Source organism: Camelus bactrianus, chromosome 7 (genome assembly GCF_048773025.1).
Source record: "Camelus bactrianus isolate YW-2024 breed Bactrian camel chromosome 7, ASM4877302v1, whole genome shotgun sequence".
In the NCBI taxonomy this organism is placed as follows: domain Eukaryota; kingdom Metazoa; phylum Chordata; class Mammalia; order Artiodactyla; family Camelidae; genus Camelus; species Camelus bactrianus.
In genome coordinates, this window is record NC_133545.1 from 79,758,362 (window position 1) to 79,775,686 (window position 17,325).

General features: G+C 39.0%; 1 protein-coding gene across 1 annotated transcript in view; it reads left to right on the forward strand.

The window, feature by feature from the left end:
- The first annotated feature begins 815 nt into the window (after positions 1-815).
- The window catches only part of POU6F2 (POU class 6 homeobox 2), a 326,831-nt gene continuing 310,321 nt past the window's right edge, over positions 816-17,325 (forward strand). Inside the window, 1 exon segment of the mRNA XM_074367687.1 lies at positions 816-1,223. Coding sequence (XP_074223788.1) covers positions 1,058-1,223 — 166 coding nt within the window. The 5' untranslated portion in view covers positions 816-1,057.

Sequence of the window (17,325 nt, forward strand, 5' to 3'; positions counted from 1 at the left end):
AGATAACGCAAAAAGGGCACTTCTGGCTTTTCTTTCCCTTCTGCATCCGGTATCGTGCCACAACAGTAGCACGCCTCTTAGTTTGCAAATGGGATAAAAGGCTACCCTTGGAAAATACTGCTGATCCTAAAGTGCCCTCCGTAATGAGCTGAAGATAAAGCAGATTTCAGTTGCTGGGGGGTTGAGTTTGCCTATTCGGATGTGATTTTTGTTTTGTTTTCTTTTTCTTTAACGCTCTGGGCATAGGATGCTCTAGGTATCCGAATTATTGAACACAGTTTGTAAGTATTTTTCCAATTCCTTTAAAAAAAAACCAACCTTCCTAGATTTTGCTGTGTCTTGTTTGCTTTAAAGTGTTCATTTGATTTGGGGTCAGCTTCTGTCCCGAATCTGGGACCCGCAAAGTCAACTTCTAAGGGTGCTTAGAGAATTTACATAAGAAATCTCTTTTATTCCATTGAAAGCCTTGGGAGGACCCCTTTCTCCGTCTCTCTTTTCTCTGCTCTCGGGATTGGGTTTAATTGCTTGTCCCCCAGGGAGAGGGCTTCCTAAAATAGCCCGTGGATCCCCCATAGGGTGCTCCGTTCTTTTTAGTGTGTTGCCGAAGTACAAACCCCGCACTTTCTTTCTTTCTTTCTTTTTTTTCCCCTGACTGCATTAAAGACAGCGCAAGGTGTAAAAACATTCGCACAAAAGCACATGCCACAATTAAAGCTGTGTTGGTTAGGTTGCTTTCAAAGAAGTTTTTTTTTTTTTTTTCTTTTCTCCCCTCTCCTCTTTCTCCGAAGCCTCCTGAATCTCTCACATGCCAGTTGAGCTTTAATAGGGTGGGGAGTAATGGAGAACTCCTCGGATCTGTAATAGCTCTTCACTTGACTGCAGCCAGCAATAACAGCGGGCGCAGCCAGAGATAAGAGAGAGGAGAGAGGGAGAGGGGTGTGCGTGTGTGGGGAAGAGAGAGAGAGAGAGAAGAGGAGAGGGAGAGAGAGGACACGCACACTAAAGCTGCCACTTTTTTTTCCTCCCCTTCACTCTTTTCCCCCCATCCTAGGATCCAATGATAGCTGGACAAGTCAGTAAGCCCTTGCTGTCAGTGCGGAGTGAAATGAGTGCGGAGTTGAGAGGTGAGGACAAGGCTGCTACTTCAGACAGCGAGCTGAATGAGCCCCTGCTTGTGCCTGTGGAATCAAATGACAGCGAGGACACTCCCAGCAGGCTCTTCGGTAAGTCTGTCTAGGTATTTCATTTCACTCCTACCCTGTTGTCCGGAAGAGCAGTCCACCCCCCCCCCCTTTTTTTTTTTTTCCTTCTTCTTCTTGTTCATTCAATTTTCTTCTAAGTACCAAAGAGGATCTTGGCATCTTGGAGGGGCCAAGGCGCCGCGGCTGACTCCGGCCAGCTGGGAGGATGTCCTCCAAACTTTTCCCAACAAGGAACTTCCTCCTGCCCTCTTTGGACTGGTCAAAGACAGCTAGGGTCCCCAGGCTAGAAATCATTTGGAAAAAAAAAAAAAAAAAAAAAAAAAGAAGATGGTCCTAATCATCAGGAAATCAGTTCCATTGTGAGAATTGGTTAACGTTTATTGAATAAATATCGACTTGGTTTCGGGTGGCTTCGCAGCCTTTTGTTAAGGGGAAGGAGAGTAAAGTGTTATTATCTGTGGTCTAAAGGCAAGAGGGGGGGAACTGAAAAATATCAATACGGGTCATTCTCGGCCAGGTAAACAAAGGTGGCCACGGGGATTGCTCGAAGAAATAACGTTTTGTCATTGCAATTAGAATGAATCTCTCTTCTTTTACAAGGGTGATGGGGAGAGAAACTAGGTCCTTGGCCTCCCTTCCGTCCGCCTCTCCCCTTTAACAGATGTTTACAGCCTCATCCTAAACCTCATCTGGGCAAGCAGCCCAGAACCTTTTTAGAAATCTTTGTTTCGGTAAACAAAATCGGAACAAGCAGAGTGCCACTCCAGCAAAGACATCTGTCATTCAGACAGATGACACTCTGTAAGCCAACTCAAGCAACTGTGATCTCTAATCAGAAAGGGAAGTGGGCTGCTGAGGTGCGTGACTGCGTGATGGATGGTGATGGATGTCTCTGCTGGAGAAGCACTTTGTGGGATGGAGTGACGTTAGGTTTGCAGAACAGCTGCTCCTGAAGCACTTGCTTTTAATTATTTTCAAGTGTTTATGTACTTACAACATTAAATATATACTATATATACACACATATAGCACACACTAACCTGTTCATACATATATATATATTCTAACCTGATATATACGTGTGTGTGTGTGTATATGTGTGTGTGTGTATATATATATATATATATATATCTATATATCAGGCAGAGAACTACTTGGTCTCAGGTTAAAAAGTCACGAGCCTAAACTTCAAAAAAACACAACATCACTGTATAGACTGCTTTGTTAAGAAAGTCACTAAATCAGTTAAAAAGATAAGTTTTTTTTTTTTAAACCTATAGAAAGAAAGCAGCTTAAGATAGTTTGGCAACTCTAGGCCAGCTTCAACAGGGGAGATTTCCTCTGGTTTTAAATACTCAATTGAACATCAGAGGGGTGTCACAGACAAACTTTCTGTCTCAGATTTTCTGTTGGTAAAATCCTGTCTTATAGTTAAGAGGGTAAGAGAGTCCAGTTTCAAGAAATTTTGTCATGTTACCCTTTCTTCGAAAAGCAACAGTTACCACCTCTGACATAAATTTTCCATACCTAGGCATTAAGGTTTTAGCATTTTTCACTCTAAAGAAATATTTTGCTGTGGTCTCAGTTTTTATCTGTGTGGGAAGAGTTATGTCCTGAAATACTCATTTCGTTTCAAGGGGTTAGTGAGAGAAGTCAGATGAAATTGTAAATTACAGGAATGTGAAAGCCATGCTCTAGCTTCTTTGATGTTGGATGTGCTACTAAGCACTTGGACTTTTAAAAAGTGATCAATTGTGAATTCAACACAACTGCAGATAATGGATTATGTGCTCCTAAACTTTGTGTGCACTTTTGAAAAGTAAATGCTATTTGTAAGACTTTGACTTAAAACCTCAACTTGTTTTGTTTTTTCCAAGTAAACCAATGGAGGGATAATTAATTTGACTTCTCAACATTTATTTAGATTTTCCAGTGTTCAAAATTGTCATAGATTTGTGATGTTACCTCTTACTGATTGGCATGTGTAGAGAAATCAGCTTAAAAAGGCTGGGAGGAGGGTCAAAGAAATTGGAATTAAAAGTTCTTTGAAAATATACCTTAAGTAACAGCTTTATGGGGTAAACTAAGGAATCACAGTGTAGTTTAGAAGTCTTGGTGGATCTGGGCATCTTTACTTTGGATGCTCATCTTCAGAGTTTGTGAGAGAGAACCCAGCAAAACCTACAACCTAACAGCTAAAACTTCTTGTTTATTCACTTAATTTTGTTTGGTCTCTAGAGTGCTTTTCAAACACAGTGTGAATATTTTCCAGTTTTCAATTCGGTAAGAAGAAAGCAAGAGATAAGCAGTTTTGAAAACTTAAAAAAAAAATTGGAGACCATACGAGATAGAAAAAATTAAAAAGTGCCTCAGAAGGAAGGCATCTCAATTTCCCTGAGGTTTCCTTAGCTGCCAGGTCTCCTGTGCTGTCACCTTTTAATATTATGGGAAATTAACATTAGGAATTCTAGTTTGTGTAACAGGGTGAAATTTTCTAGAATAATTCTCTCTCAGTATTTTCAGCAACTTTGGCCACACTGAATGGGTACTCATTCCATGCACCGTTCTTTTATCTCACAGGAGTATGTTCAAGTTTATTGTTTTTATATACCGTGAAAATTATACTCTTTACTTGGTAATGAAGAATTACATTCTTCTTGAATAACTGAGAGCATCCAGGTTTCTCACCACCCAACGCTTTTCTAACATCCTCTCTCAAACCATCGTTCTTACAGCACATTCCTTGTATTTTGGAAAACTGAGCTTCTGTAATGAAAGGAACAGGTTAGGACAAATCACGTGCATCCTGATAGGTTCCGTTTTGTGGAGAGACATTTGCCAACGACAGGAGACAAGAAGAGCCCCGTTTTCTCATTGTACCTGAAATTTCAGTACCAATGGGTTTCTTTGGGGCTCAGTGCCCCCTTCTGTGTCTTGCTGAAATTAGCAGTCCAGAGGACAAGTCTGTTTCTCTCCCAGTACGGCCCCTTCAGCCCAAAACTACAGCAGAAAGGCTCATACTGATGCCCTCTATGGATAAACAAAGGAAATTCCAGGAACCCTTGGGCCTTTTACGCCTCTCCTTAAATTGCCCCTCTGCACTTAGCAGCATTCAAAGGGAGACATACCGTGCAGAATCTTTCAGTGCTCTGAGCAGCTCAGAACACCAGAAGGAGAAACTGGGAGCCATATGCCAGCCTAAGGAGAAAGTTCAGAAAAGGGCCCTTGTGTTTTATAAAGTAATTACATCAGAGGTAATGTTTTGCTTAACGTGAACAGCCATGGAAACTAAAGTACACTTAGGAGAGATGAATCCACGTTTCATTGAGAAGCATGTGGTTAGCCCCGTTCTCTGTGATATCGTTAAGTGGTGCATTATTTATTCTCGCAAAGCCTGTGGAACAGCTATTCCTTTCTTCCGTTCACCACTGTATTATGCTAAGCTCTGAGCCGTAGGAAACAGTGTGGAGGAGAGTAGACTTGCATGTCAGGGGGTATTATCAGAGAATCTGGCTCTGTGTCTGACTGTGTTTCAGCTGCGTGATCGGATGAGTGATGCCACGCTGGGCCGGTCATTTACTATGTGATGAGTGATGTACATATTCGAAGCCATTCCCGAAACTGGCCTTTGGCATACAATCTCCAAGGGAAGAGGTTGCTGTGTTTCTCTGGTGACATTTATAGCACGCGTGTCAATGTGGTGCTTCGTTTTTAGTTATGCCCATCAAGAATTCAGTGTTCCGCATTCAGTCAAGTTGGATGCTAAAATTCAAATGGGAGCATCAACAACTTGCTGAGGAAAATGGCCCCAGAAAAGGATAAAAATAATATATATCCCCAGAAAAATATCTGTACTAAAGTTTGCCTTGCAGTCTCAGCAGAAGAAGTGAGGCCATATAAAACATGCCCTAAATATTTTCTCTCCTATAGATTTGAAATTCGGAGGATGATTTATTAACAGTCTTCCTCCTGGGAATATTTTTATTGTTTCAAGTTAAACCTCATGATTGCTTTCTTCAAGTCCCAACTACCTTGGGTGGCTGGGTTAGTCTCTGTGGCTCACTGCTGCCTTGTACCACAGTGCAGGGGAACTGAGACATAAACCAAACCAAACCAAACCAAACCCCATTTATAAACATTGTCCCTGAAATAAAAATTGATGGTTGGTTTTCTCTCGTGATACTGTGTGTTTCTAGGTTAAAAGAAATTGCATGCAATGATACTTGTAAGGGTGGGTATTTTCAATGTCATTTATCTGTGAAGTATTGCAAAAGGGTTGAAAGTTGGGTCAGTGATTCTTCCTAGCGAGCAAATGTACTAGCTATTGGGTTTTCCTTTCCCTTTCCTTTCCGTTATCTTTCTCATAGAAACATGCATTAGAAGATTTTTTTTTTCGTTAAATTGCCATCCAGTTTGACTTGATTAGAATTTATGGCAGTGGAGTCGTTTCCAATGACAAAAGGATAAAGGACTAAATTGTCTGTCACCCCTTGAGACAGTGGTCTCTGCAGGTCAGCGTGGAGGTCACTACTAGGGCGTGATGGGGACTGCGCTCTGTGGTGGAGCTGCCTCTCGCCTGTGCATAAGTGGAGGCCTTTATTATGGGATGATTGTCATTATTACTTTATTTAAGCATCTTTCAATGCCTTAATATTTATAATATTCTGGCAAAATATGCTGGGGCCGGTAATCAGTATATGGGGCTTAAGCCCAAGGGGGATTTAGCTGGGAGTTGATGAGAAATATTCCCTAGAGAAATATACTTATTTAAAACATACACCATGCTTCTGTATTTTTAAAAGTTTCGATATGATATCTATTGGAAATTCATCTTCTTTTTTTTTCACTGAAGAGAGTGTGTTTTGCTGGGAAAACATTAGAACAGTGTATTTTTAAGTCAACTGAATCATCTAAGGGATAGATTTGATGCTAAAACAGTTGTTTAAAAGAAACCAATAGAAACCTATATTTGCGTAAGTAAATGAGAGGCACGACAAGGTATTTGTCAAAAATCAATCATGGTTTAATAGTCAAACAAGCCCTTCCAGTCATTTCTCTGACTACTGAGAAGAAAAGGCACCTTAAGAGGCATTTCTTAACATTTAAGAAAATCTCTTGTGCTCAGGTATTTAAAAAAAAAATCCAGTGTGTGTGTTTAGACAAATTTAGTTTAGTGGCCCCCCCAAAAACCATTGTAATGTGACACTGATACATAATTCCACTTTAAACAGCATTCATGTGTAAGCTTTGAAATAGAAAGAAATCCATATAAAAGGGCACTGATGTTGAAACTTTTCACCATGCTCGTTCACTGAGCTGTGTTCATTTCCACCTGGGACGTTAATGGACAGAAGTGCACCCTACACTATGTAGGATTCAGCGGGGACTTCCTCAGTGCCTTCTTTTTCCATTTCTTTGCTATGCCTGGGGTTCTCAGGTCAGACCTCCGAACAGAAAAGAAAGTTCAGTACTGCAGTGTCTGAGGATGCTGCTAGGTGGTAACACTAGCAAATCAAGATGCTGCTAAAGATTTACACTTTTTCTTTTCTCTCGATTGCACAATGCTTATATTTTGTTGTTGTTATTAGATGGTCCTATAAACAAGACGAAGTATTAGAAATTCCATTAATCTGCACCGTCACCCCTTAAAATGATCCCAGTTTAGTCTTTTTCATGTCTGGGATGTTTTGACTTAAAGGTTGCATGATAGTAAGAGTGTTTTTGTAGTTCGCCCAGCTCAGTTTATGTCGTAATTAATATCTAGAGGCGCATTCCTGATTCCAGCTCCCAAGGCTCAACCCTTAAGTAGATTGCTTTCTTTCTCAATTACCTGATTTAATTACAGAGTTAGCATTATTCCTTCCAAGAATTGACCAAATAAATATTACCCCCTCCCAAAATGAGATGTAAGTGACTGTTGGAAGCGGACTTTGCTTGTTCTTAGACAGTAAACAGATAATTTGTGAGAGAGCTGGTGCTGTCTTTGATTGGCGACCTCGCTGGTTTATGTTTGGGGATTAATAATACATCAGACAGTCACACATTGAAAAGAAAGTAGATGTGAGGGAGGAAGAATGGAGGGTGTCGATCTGCTGTTGGGCAGCCTCTGATGATTCGGGCATCCCTGGGAACCCAGACCCTCAGAGGAGCCGCTGTCTTTGCCCAAATACGCACCTGGCTCCACTCCCCATGTTTCTTGAGTTTCTTATGCGAAAGAAAAAGATAGCAAAGTGTTTATACCAAACTGGCACCCTGTCAGGGGGCAATCTGTGTAAAGTTTCCTGCTGTCAGGTTAATAAATTTTTAAAAAATATCCAAAGGCAGAGGTAGCTGGAGGAAGCTCATAGTAACAGTTGCCATTCTCCAGGGTTTCTCTTTAATATCCAACGTGGCCCCGGAATTTTCTTGTTTGTTGTCTTCTAGGTTCTGTACTTTGCTGGTGATTTTGTCCAGGGTTCCTTTTACTAATGCCATTTTAATCTTACTTTTTAAATGTTTTTTTCCCCCTTTTACATTTCTGATGTCTTTTCTTTTAGAAGGAAATAAGGGAGCATGCTTTGTTTCAATATGGTATTTTACAGTTGCACATGGACCTTATGCTGCAAGCCTGACTGAGGTTCTAAATCTGTCAACACTGAGCTTTTCTTTGGGGACAGCTTCAACTAATGTTTATATTAAAATCTGCTCATAAAGGAGTATTTGGGCTTTGGCAATACGGGGGCTTCTGATGAGGTGTGTTTATTAAACCTATTGACTTGAGTCACTGCATGTAAATACCCGCCTTCTGCTTCTCAAAGTCAGATTTCATACAAATACGAAACAAGAGCAGACTAGTTTGGCGACATCCCTTACTCGATGTCATGACACTTTTGTGAGCCATCAAAAATGGTCTAAGCCTTTTAAATATGAACACAGAGGTCAGAAAAAAATAACACTGAACCACTTTTGGTTGAAGAAAGTTTGTCATTCTCAAAGAAACAGAAATTAACTTTTGGGGTAAGCGTTTGAAGATCATTTTTAAAAAAACCACCAAGTCCAGATGCCTGGCTTCTGATATCTCTTTTTAATAGTTGGCTGCTACTTTTTAAAAAATCCTGGGATGTTATATGAGTGCCTGTGTTTCATTTAAGAATTTAAAAAAAAATCCATGCTCCAACTTCTCTTAGTCTTTCCTTTCAAAGTGCTTTTAAGATCCTAGAGTGGCAGGAACATACTGGTTTTTATTTTAATTGAAAAAAAAATTAACTACCTGGAACAAGATAACTAACAGTCTGAATCACTTTTATTAGAGGACTGCAGTGCCATCAGTGCTGTTTCAAAGTCTGAGGAAAAACGATCAGATTACAATGAGAGAAGGCAGGTAATAGCCCAAAACTAAATACATTACATAAACTAAATGCATAAGAGGTTTGTCGTACTGAAAACCATCGGAAAATGGGATTCTGTCCTGAAACCTGTATTCATTAAGGTGGTGAAAAATATTCTCAGTGAATAATTCAAAATAAACCTGTTCATGCAGACTGAGAATGAGACAGATGACTAAGATATTTTTAAGACACTTACAGTGGACCAGTGATACCCAATGACAAATGATTCAACAACTTAATCAAAGTGTTTGTCCCGCTGTAGATCATGTGGCATTAGCAGTTTTCTTAGCATTTCATCTTTTTCTGTGAAATAGTGTTTTCCAGCTTGACGTACGTTTCAAATAGCCTGTGTTAGTTTAATTTCATCCTATTAACAAGGGGAAAACCCTCAATTGTGATGAAAGTTTGGGAAAGCCAAGAAACCCATATTTTAAAATTAACACAGTATTTTAAGATAACAATGCACATTTTCCACTTATCACTTCCATGCTTTATTTTTGTTTTCCTGTGTTTTCTCTCTTGGGCACTGAGAGTGCACAGTGAATAAACCTAATACTTTCGTATTTGTAAACCATTCGTGTGTGTCTACTGTGTGTCTTCAGTATTTTCTCCTGTGTTTATATGATACTTCAAATTGTCTTGCTAAATTTATAGCATGCATATATTTTCTCTATCGTAAAATTAAGAAAATCTAATTTATAATAGAAAGCTTTTCGTTCATGCTATCTATACATCGCTTCAGTGTACTTCTCCTCTACCTATGTATATTTAAAAAAAATAGTTTCCAGATTAACTGAACAAAATTAATAGTTTACCCATAAAGCACAACTTGTTATAGCATTGCTTCGGGCATAGTTGGGCTGTAATCCAAGTTCCAGTGTCTCCTTTGAAGCTGCTATTCACTGAGCAGAGGAGACGAGATTTCTCAGAATTTGTGCAGTTTAATTCACTAAAAAGATGTGGGAGTTTCTATGCAGTTTGATTTATATGGAATATATATACATTTTTAAGACATGCAAAACTTGCCCATTTTAAGGAAGACTCTAAATATTAGGAGAGTAAATATTTGTCTACTTGTGGGATATACATATATTACAATATAAACATTGATCTTTTTCTCTTTTTAAGTAAAAGGCATTTGTTCAACAGTCAGTAAGCACAATTTTTGTTACACTTTCCTATAAGAATCCATGTGCCTAAGCAAACATTTACATATACACATACCAAGGTAGACTGGGTGGTTGATGTATAATAAAAAAAAACACCCCACAATCTAAACATTTGCTATTAAAATAGTGTGGTGTAATTCATCTCCTTTTGCAGTTCTTGTTGGCCACGTATATGGTGATTTGTCCTTTAATATCAATATGGCAAAATTTATTTTTATAAATGAATGGTTTGGGGTTACATATTGCACGAGAGAATCATCACTGTTGAGTAGGAGAGAGGCTGGGGGATTAATTTGATTTAAAAATGCAAACATTTGAAGCTGTTTAAAAAGCATGAAAAATTATTATTGCAGACTGAATTTTTGCCAAAACCAACCAAGGGTAGAAGAGAGTAAAAAGTCAAACAGAAAAACCCATTTTCCTGTATTAAAAAAATGTAGAGATGCAGAAATGATGTGTGGGGTGAAATGCCCTTTTCCAAACCTGCATTTTTTTTTCTTTAGTATATCTAATTTCATTTAGCAAAATATTGCCAAATAGAAATGTGTCCAAATGGAAACATCCAATTTTCAAATTGAGAAGCATGAAAGAAATATTGAATAAAGCCAACGTTTTAATGGCTCCATTTAATTATATTTATATCCTGCACTATTATTTATGCATAGGTAAAAACTCAGAACAAGGATCATCTTGATCTGGTGGGAGGACTTTCATACACTTTTGAAAAGAAATATACATCATTGTTTTAGGTGTAGATTATTCTGATTCCTAAAATGCAGGCAGATTTTATACTTAAGAGTTACCTGAGAAATTGTTCACATTTTCAGATATGCTGGTCTGTTTTTTTGCTTTCAGTTTGGAATCTTCACTTCTCCCGTTATACCCCGTGTTCCTAGGAATTCCGTAACAGTCCAATAGGAATCTGCAGGCAATCAGAAAAGTGTTAAAATTAAATGTCGCTTTAAAAGGGATTAATGTCTACAGCTGCCTGCTTTAAAAAAGGAAAAGAGCCAGTCAGGTTGGAGATTGCTGATGGCATTGAGGTGGCTGCACTGGCCTAGAATTGTGGCTGTCCGACTTGTCATCTGTAGTGTATCAATATGTTTTTATAATGATACAATAACCTGAACCCTGTAACAGTTTATGGTCCTTTTGAGAATTCTTATGGATTCTTCGAGTGATGGAGGTCTGAGAAAAGATCTTGAAAGCTTTCACAAAATCTGGCTGGGTGACAGAAAGCTAGCATGACTGTGATTTAGCTGCTAAGGAACACTATTGACTGGGAATATCATTAAACTTTTAAGTTAAAACAAAAACCACCAGGCAAATGGTAGGTATGAAGGGTGAAGGGTACCCGAAAGGACGGCAGAAATTAAAAAGTGCTGAAGGATCTGAGATAAGAGGCAAAATCCAGCAAGCCCAGTGTTCCTCATCTCCTACTTAGAAACAGGATTTTGTTTATATATTGTTCCCAGTATCGCCACGTACCCTGGAAATCTGTATGAGTGTGTATCCTTCATGGAATTTTTCCAACTTCGTGATTGCTTTTTCCTTTACCTGGGCAATTTTTAATCAATGATAAATAAAGACCTTGAATTTTGAATCTGGCACCAGTGAGATCTAAAACCAGAAACCGCAGGGAAGAGCCATGACAAGTCCCCTCCACATCCGTGTATGCCATGGCTATCAGTCTTCTTAACACTGGTAATTCTGCTAATTTCTGTGGGCTTTTAAAAACACACTTCCCCACCAGCTCTCCAAACCCATAAAAGTGTGGCGCGTAAAGGAAATTGTTTGTCACTTGCCAACGACCTGCCATATTTATTGTCAGGAGAAATGGACATTAGCGAGAAGAGCAGTTGTTAAAGGCCAAACAATTTTTTAAAGATGGCAAAGATGCGTGAGGGTTTTCCTTTTTCTAACAATGAGCCACCCCGTCAGACATCAAAAGACAAGATAATAAGACACTTCAAGCACAATTCAAGATTATATTCAACATCTAAAGGCTCATCTCTTGTCAGTTTGCATTTACTCTCCGTGGGATGTGACGCTTCCATCATCTTTCTGTCAAGAGGAGGCTGGCAGAAGAGGCGAGAGCTCTTATTTCGCACACTTAGGGTGGGGGTTTTTTTTTTTTTTGTCTTTTTTTTTTTTTTTTAATCAAATAGCCCACATGCATTCTGATTTGGCCAAGATGAGGGGGTGGGGATAATTTGAAGAAGGTCATGCACAAGCACAAAAATCTCCTATTGACTTGTGCGATTAGAAGGCATTAAAATTGCACGTTTATGTTAGTTGCTGAGATGTTTTGTCAGTTTATTTGGTAATACACTTTTGCTGCAGGAGAAAAAAAAAAAGACGACTGAAAATTTTTAAATAGATGGCTGAAAGCTGAAAGTGTTTCCTTTAATGTGACCGTATTTGAACACTGAACAAGTGAACATAAAAATAATTTAATGCCTTTCGTTTCACAATATTTGAAATTAGCTCCCATAATGAAATACTTCATGCGATGTGGAAGCAAAATGGCACGATCGTGCCTATCAGAGGGAAGAAGTATATATGTGAAATTATTTTTAAATACTTTTAAAATTGATTTCATATATTTAATATATAGATAAAAGGCGATGACATTTTCAATATAAATGTAATTATGAGGTTAGTTTACAACGGTTATCAAATTTTTAACATTGGGTACTCTTTGAAATTACAGTGTCATTATATTTGTCATTTTATGCCATTCTTAGTATGTATGCCCTTTTCCAGAGAGGGTACTAAAGAATACATAAAGGAGTTTTAAAATTATTATTATTATTCTCTGTCAAAATTCATCACATTTCCTCCTTTGCTCTTTGGCAGTCACAAAGCCATACAAAGAAACGTTCTATTTTTATCTTTTGGTTGGTGGGGGGGCACATCTATAGAAGTTAGATGAACCAGCTTTTCCTCTCAAAACAATTGATGAAAATAAAACCACGATATCCTGGGATCACTTCTATATTGAATCTTTGAATTACTTTTCCTAGGAGTTTTCATCAACTCTATGTGCCTCCATTTCTTATTTTTCTCTGCTTTGCAGTAAAGTCTCTTGAAACTGACTTTCTCGCTTTTGTGCGGCTTCTGCATATCAAAACAGAGGAGGTGTCCGTATATACAGTGTAATGACAGCGTGGTGTAACAGATGTGAAACCCATAATTTTCTCCTATTTATTATGTAGGTCTTTTCTATACTACACAGTTTATGCATTCCACATTCCACAGAGAATTCAGCCACTCAATAAATGTTTGTGAGTTCCCTCTTTGTGGCAGGAGCTGTGCTGTGTTCTGAGGACTCAGTGGAGAATACACCAGACAGAATCAATCACCCATTATCCTGGATACTAAGGATGCAAAAAATGAACAAGACATGTCCCCCCTACCCTCAGATAGCCCACAGCCAACCTTATACATCAATAATTCTGTTTACTTCCTCATGTCCTGTGTGACTCTTCAGGAAATCTTCATCCTCAGTGTCATGCATTTCAGTTGTTCATTGGTCACAGCTTAAACATTTAGAAAAACTATTAACTCCAAAAAATGAGGGAGAGGAAAGAATTATTAAGGGATTCGGGACAAATTACATTCATACATGCATTACATCATTACAAACATGACATTACATCATGACGGTTTCGTTAGTTTGGTGCTTCTGATGTAAAAGACAAATGTGATTCTTTAGCAGTCGTCTCTTAGTCATGTCCAAAGGGAGCAGGAGCTCGATTTATCTTTTCCTCTCCTGCCTTTATTCTCCTTCCAAGATTCTTGTGTGTTTCTCAAACAATATAATATACGTCAAGGCTCTGGAGTCAGGCTGTTTGGATTTGAGCCTGGCTCTGCCACCTCTCAGCTGGCTGGGCAAGGTAGGTCCTGTGTTTAAGCCTCCACTTCTCCGTCTCTAGGTGAGGTGCTGATGGTGCTTGCTTGGTAGGGAAGTCTTGAGGTTGAAATGAGGTGACACCTTGTGGAACCTTACTGAGCGCCTGGACCGTAACCAGCACTCCACAGATACCATTCGGACCACATAGTATTAAGAGTTGAAAATGAACTTGCCATTTGTAGAAGGAATTTGGTTAGTTTGATTTGATTAGCAGCAGATATCAGAAAACCAACCACAAAAATTCCAAGGTATTTGGAATTAACCATGCTTCTTGCTAAGGAAACATCAGCCCTCAGGGTTCTCTTGGCCAAAGTAAAGTTCTGGGGATCATTCCTCCCTCTGCCTGCTTTAGGAACATTTGTCACTGCTTTCTCCCAAAGTCCATTGAGGGAAGGATTCAGACTTATAAACACATGACAGGCAGGTTGTAGAGGGGATGGTAATTCACTGTCTTCGTCTCGGAGGGCACATGGGCTAGCAGTGAGCCAGGGTGGAAGGGCAGTGACTTATCTTACTCTTCTAAATTTGAGATGTTGGAGTGTGTGATTCTTTCAAATCATGGAGATTTTAAAAATAAGTTTGGCAGTGGGAAGTGATAGGAAACCATATGTCTGTGGGCGATAGCAAATGCTTCCCAAACTTGTGGTTCAGTCAAATACCCGGGTGGCAGCCTGCCTTTGGGCAGTGTTTCTCCAAGGTGGACAGCTGTCTCCACCAGGGAATCTGCCCGCTCTCAGACCAAGCGCTTACTTCTTTCCACCTTGACCACGCACACTTTGGTCAAAATTTGGAACATAGCATTTGCCTCCAATTAAATGCTCAGAGGTCTTTCAGAGGATGCTTTTGTGACCTAATCAAGGGGAACTCCACAAAATTTCAGAGAGAGAAACACCCTGTTGAAGTCACATGAAGCTAGACGTAAAGGATGAAGCAGGATTGTAACCAGGGTTCCCATCACTGTTCTTCATCTACGTACAGGGGTGTGACCTCTTGTGCCTCTGTTTCCTGTTCCGTAACATGAGACTTCGAATAACAGTTGGGTAGTGTGCTAAAGATTACACAAAGGAAAAGCAGTGAAGTGCCTGCACATAGGGGTGTTTAATAAATGTGAGTTCCTTTCCTCCACTTCTTAGACCAAGTGTATCTCTTCTTAGATCTTTGAAGTGACCCTTTAGGGAATGTGGATCAGATATTAATCACCAGATGAGACAGGGGTTTTGAATGATCAGATCTACTTTCTGAATCTTTCTCCATAAAAGCCAAAACTCAAGCTAGAAATGGAGAGAATAATCTCTGCTCCAGAAATAAAGTGGATTCAATTTGGTTATGGGTCTTCTCTGTCCCAGTAGGGAGCTCTTTTCTGCCTCCCAAGTAAAGCACTTCTCTGGAAGTGTTAGATATGTGTTAGTTATGTGTTAGTGAGGTATGGGAACCTGGCTGCAACTAGAGATCCATGGTGTCTTTGTACTTTTCAGGATTTCTACAGCCAGTGTTTAATTAGGATTTTATAATCTTCAAGAATGAACCCTTCATATTTTTTAACAGGAATAAACCAAAAATAAGATGACAATCTCAAAAAATCGTTCAGTGTCCCACTTCTAAGAATTGACCATGCTGTACATATTTGAGCAGATTAAATTAACATTTGAAGACATGTTTGTGGGGGAAAATGTATTGTTACCTTTATTAAGGATATATAGAGGCTTTGGTTGAAATGACTAAAACCTACTTCCTTTTACAGAGATCAAAGCACTCAGGATGACTAAGGGAGCATCTTTCTGTTGTTGTCATTGTTACCATGGCAACCCCACACATTTTTAATTATATATTTACTCATGCCATATGCATGTTTATCAGAAATTATTGGCACTTCTAAAACTGTGTATTTAACCTGTGTCAATTGATGTCGATTAAATACACCGTGATATTGAAAAATACTAAATCATGCCTTTGGATTGAATTAATGTACATGTTTGTGTTAATATTAAGTAGAAGAGACAAATTCTCCTTGAAGCCGGTGGCAGTGACCATCGACTTCATATATAATGTGTCTACTTGACAGTTTTGACTTTCTTCTCGGAGTGTATAGGGCGTTTCGCCCCTTAGATGTCCAGTTTTTCTTGCTGTTCCCTTCATGGATTTATTACTGGGGGAACAAACAGACCTGTCTCCACTTGTCTGTGCCACTAGATAGCGGCAGCTTGGAAAAGACAACGTTGGGAAAACTAATACGAGATTGGGCTCCATTTGGGGGTTTACATTGCACAAAGGGAAGAAAACCCATCTCTTCATGCCTCACCGTGGGTTGGGTACTGGTTTATTTACTGAACCTCTCATTCCAACTCTGACATGCCTCTCCCATGCTGTTCCCTTCTGGCCACCACCTAGAATATACTTCCATCAAGTCCTACACTCTACAGCTGAAGCTTGCAAATTTTCATTTTTTAAAAAATAGAAATTAAGTTGCATTCTTAATCTATCCTGACTGAAAGTCAGTTCTTAGGAGAAGAATTGCTGCTTCGAGGTAAGATTTTTTTTTTTACGAATTTCTTTGCTTTTATGTTTCAGGGTGGTTCAGAAATCTTTCATTCCTCCAAATTCTCAAGACTTTAATGGTCTTAGACACTCCTAGGGATTTGTAACTTACCTTCTTATTTAAATGTTTAAATAGACTTGCTCACCATATGGCTTTTTTTTTTTTTTTTAAGGTGACTTGCCCCCGTGAAAATGGCTATGCTTTTATGCTACCCTTTGAAAGGACATCTTAGTTCCTGGTCTCCTTTTTCTTTAGAGATGCATTTTTTTTTTCTATCACATATCAGCGTTTTAGAGAAAAATCTATAGACTCTACACAGCAGCACAATGTTAACTAATACCGCTTCATTTCAATTAGGTGAGAAGGACCAGATGCAAATAACCATTTGCTGCCCTGATGTGTTCTCTACGTTGCTTATAATGAACTTACTGAGGGGTTAATTTATTTGAAAACATTGATTGTGTCCCAGTCTGTTGCTCCCCCCTCCTTTTTTGTGATCGAAATATTTGGGCTAATCTTCCTGCTTTCCCACATTACGATGAATCTTGCCTTCTCTTGCTTTCTGACTATTCTCTCATTTTTTAACCTCCTTTGCAGCCATTCCCAGTATTTGCCTTGTATTATAATGCCTTGTGAATTTGCCTGCCTCCTTTGCTGGGTAGCAAGCCCCAGAGGACAGATAATAGATCTTGCATATATTAAGAGCCAGATAAATGTTTTTTGAGTTGAACTGCTTCTGAATTGGATGTTTCTGGACCTCATCCACACTTGGTAAATACTTACTGAATATTAAGGGGAAATAGACTCTACCCACAGGAGTCTACTATTCAACCAAAGTAAGAAAATGTGTGTGCGCGCGCGTGCGTGTGCATGCACGCATTAACAAAAATGAATAACAAAACAAAGATAAAGGAGTGTTCACATATTCAACAAATATTTATTGAGCACCTTTGTGCTAAGTATCATACTAGGTGCTGAGAATACAGTAATGAATTAGACAGGACTGAATTGTTTTCCCCCCATGGAGTTTACAGATGGTAGGGAACTCAGCTATTAAACAATAATTGCCAAGAAATTTAATAATTTACTATTGTGAGAAATGCTGTGCAAAAGAAGTACTGGATGCTATAGGAAT